Source organism: Mus pahari, chromosome 12 (assembly GCF_900095145.1).
Source record: "Mus pahari chromosome 12, PAHARI_EIJ_v1.1, whole genome shotgun sequence".
Classification (NCBI taxonomy): domain Eukaryota; kingdom Metazoa; phylum Chordata; class Mammalia; order Rodentia; family Muridae; genus Mus; species Mus pahari.
In genome coordinates this window covers 79866249-79867906 of record NC_034601.1, presented here as the reverse complement: position 1 = coordinate 79867906, position 1658 = coordinate 79866249, and the positions used below count along the sequence as shown (strand labels likewise).

General features: G+C 39.5%; 1 protein-coding gene across 1 annotated transcript; it reads left to right on the top strand.

The window, feature by feature from the left end:
* Positions 1–614: 614 nt before the first annotated feature.
* On the top strand, positions 615–1286 carry LOC110329331 (keratin-associated protein 27-1). The gene has a single exon (XM_021208893.2). It carries the CDS (start codon positions 678–680, stop codon positions 1284–1286), a length of 609 nt encoding a protein of 202 aa, XP_021064552.1. The 5' UTR covers positions 615–677.
* Positions 1287–1658: the final 372 nt, after the last annotated feature.

Below are 1658 nucleotides of genomic sequence, written 5' to 3'. Positions count from 1 at the left end.
CAGACATACATGCATATACACCATTGAAAAGAAGTAAAATGTTTTAAGAAGTATAGAGAAAAATAAAGCTAGGGGCATCCACTAAAAAACACCTAATGGTTTTAGTAACCAATGAGAAGAAATGCTATTGTACATACCACTTACATGTGGATCAATTGGAGGACAATATCTGATGGTGGGATCCACTGGATCTACTTCTAAGTAGAAATTAACAACATCTTATCCCATTCTGGATAGATCGGTACACTGAAAACTCCAGTGATTGAGGTTATTCAGTATTCAGTTGTCTACACCTGTACTCTTCATTGTCCATCTACCAATATCAAAAGCCATAACAGTGAGCTTGGGTGACACACTGGGACTCGTATTTGCCAAACCTCACCCTTATGATTCAGTTATGGCAACAACATGAAAGCTATTTTGAAGATTAACAGTTGGACTTGCATCTTGTTAATAAGACACCATTTCATATAGAATGAAGCAAAGCAGTAATGAGATGTTATCCTTCAAATTAGCTTAAGCAATGAGGTGCAAAGGAGTCTTGAAAATTAAAGGCAACACCCAGCTTTCTGAGTACTATATAATGTCCCCAGCAAAGATATAGTGTCTATGTCTTTAAACCTTACATTTGACAACTTGAGTCTTTTTAACTAACTTCAATTAAGTGTTTAGGGAGTATGCTTCATAGCCACTGCCAGTCATTCAGGAGCTTGGGTAAAGCTCCGTCACTGTCTTCCATCACACACAACCCTAATCCTAAAAGCTTTGAAGATGGCATTGTCTTGCCCAGCAGTTGTCACAGCAGAACCTGGCTCCTGGACAACTTTCAAGAAACCTACAGTGAAACTTCTACCTGCCTACCGGCCAATTGTGGACAGCACCAGTGCAAAGTGGGCCCCTGTGTGCAAAGTTCCCGGAACTCCAGAGCGGAACAAACAATTTGTTCTAATTCCAAGACCTATGAAAGAACAAGAGAAATATCTCCAGCTGTGCCAGAGTGTGCTTCTCAAATCTGCCAGTCAAGGAATCGTAAGCAAGTGAGTTTTGTAGCCCAGAGCTGCCAACCTGCAAGTTACTTGGCCAAGTGTTGCCCACTAAAGTCTACAGCATTTGAAAGTTGCCAAACTCTGGAGTTTGAATCCAGCCCAGGCTGCTCTCAGGTCCCTGAGTCCAGGTCCTGTAATTCCTCCAGCAATATTGTCTCTGGGCCACATCTTGTGGAATCTTCCAGCACTTATGAGCCAACTTGCTGTGTGACTGGTGGTTCACAATTGCCTAGTAAGTGAAGAATTTATAAAGGATATGGTTGAGTTGAATTGATTTCTGAATACCTGGGAACTCTATTTCTCTAAAATTTAAAACAATGTGTTTGTGTGTGTGTGAAAAATGTACATACATGTTTCTATTACTCTTTCCAATGTGAAGGAAGGATTTCTTTTCCTTTTGGGTATTTTGATGGTAAACTGGGGTCACAAAGCATGTTACTCATTTTAGGTCACTCAGACACTATTGACTGTTCACCATGGAATAACCATTGTTTCTTAAAAAGATAAATTTTCACTACTATGTATGAAATATTTAGCAAAACCATAGTTTATTAGCTATTGTGATTATACCAGAAATCCATGAAATGATATAGCTTACTCTGGAAGCTCAAG

Bases quoted from the DNA above. Each gene is read 5' to 3' on its own strand.
- LOC110329331 (XM_021208893.2), top strand. From the start codon at position 678: ATGCTTCATAGCCACTGCCAGTCATTCAGGAGCTTGGGTAAAGCTCCG.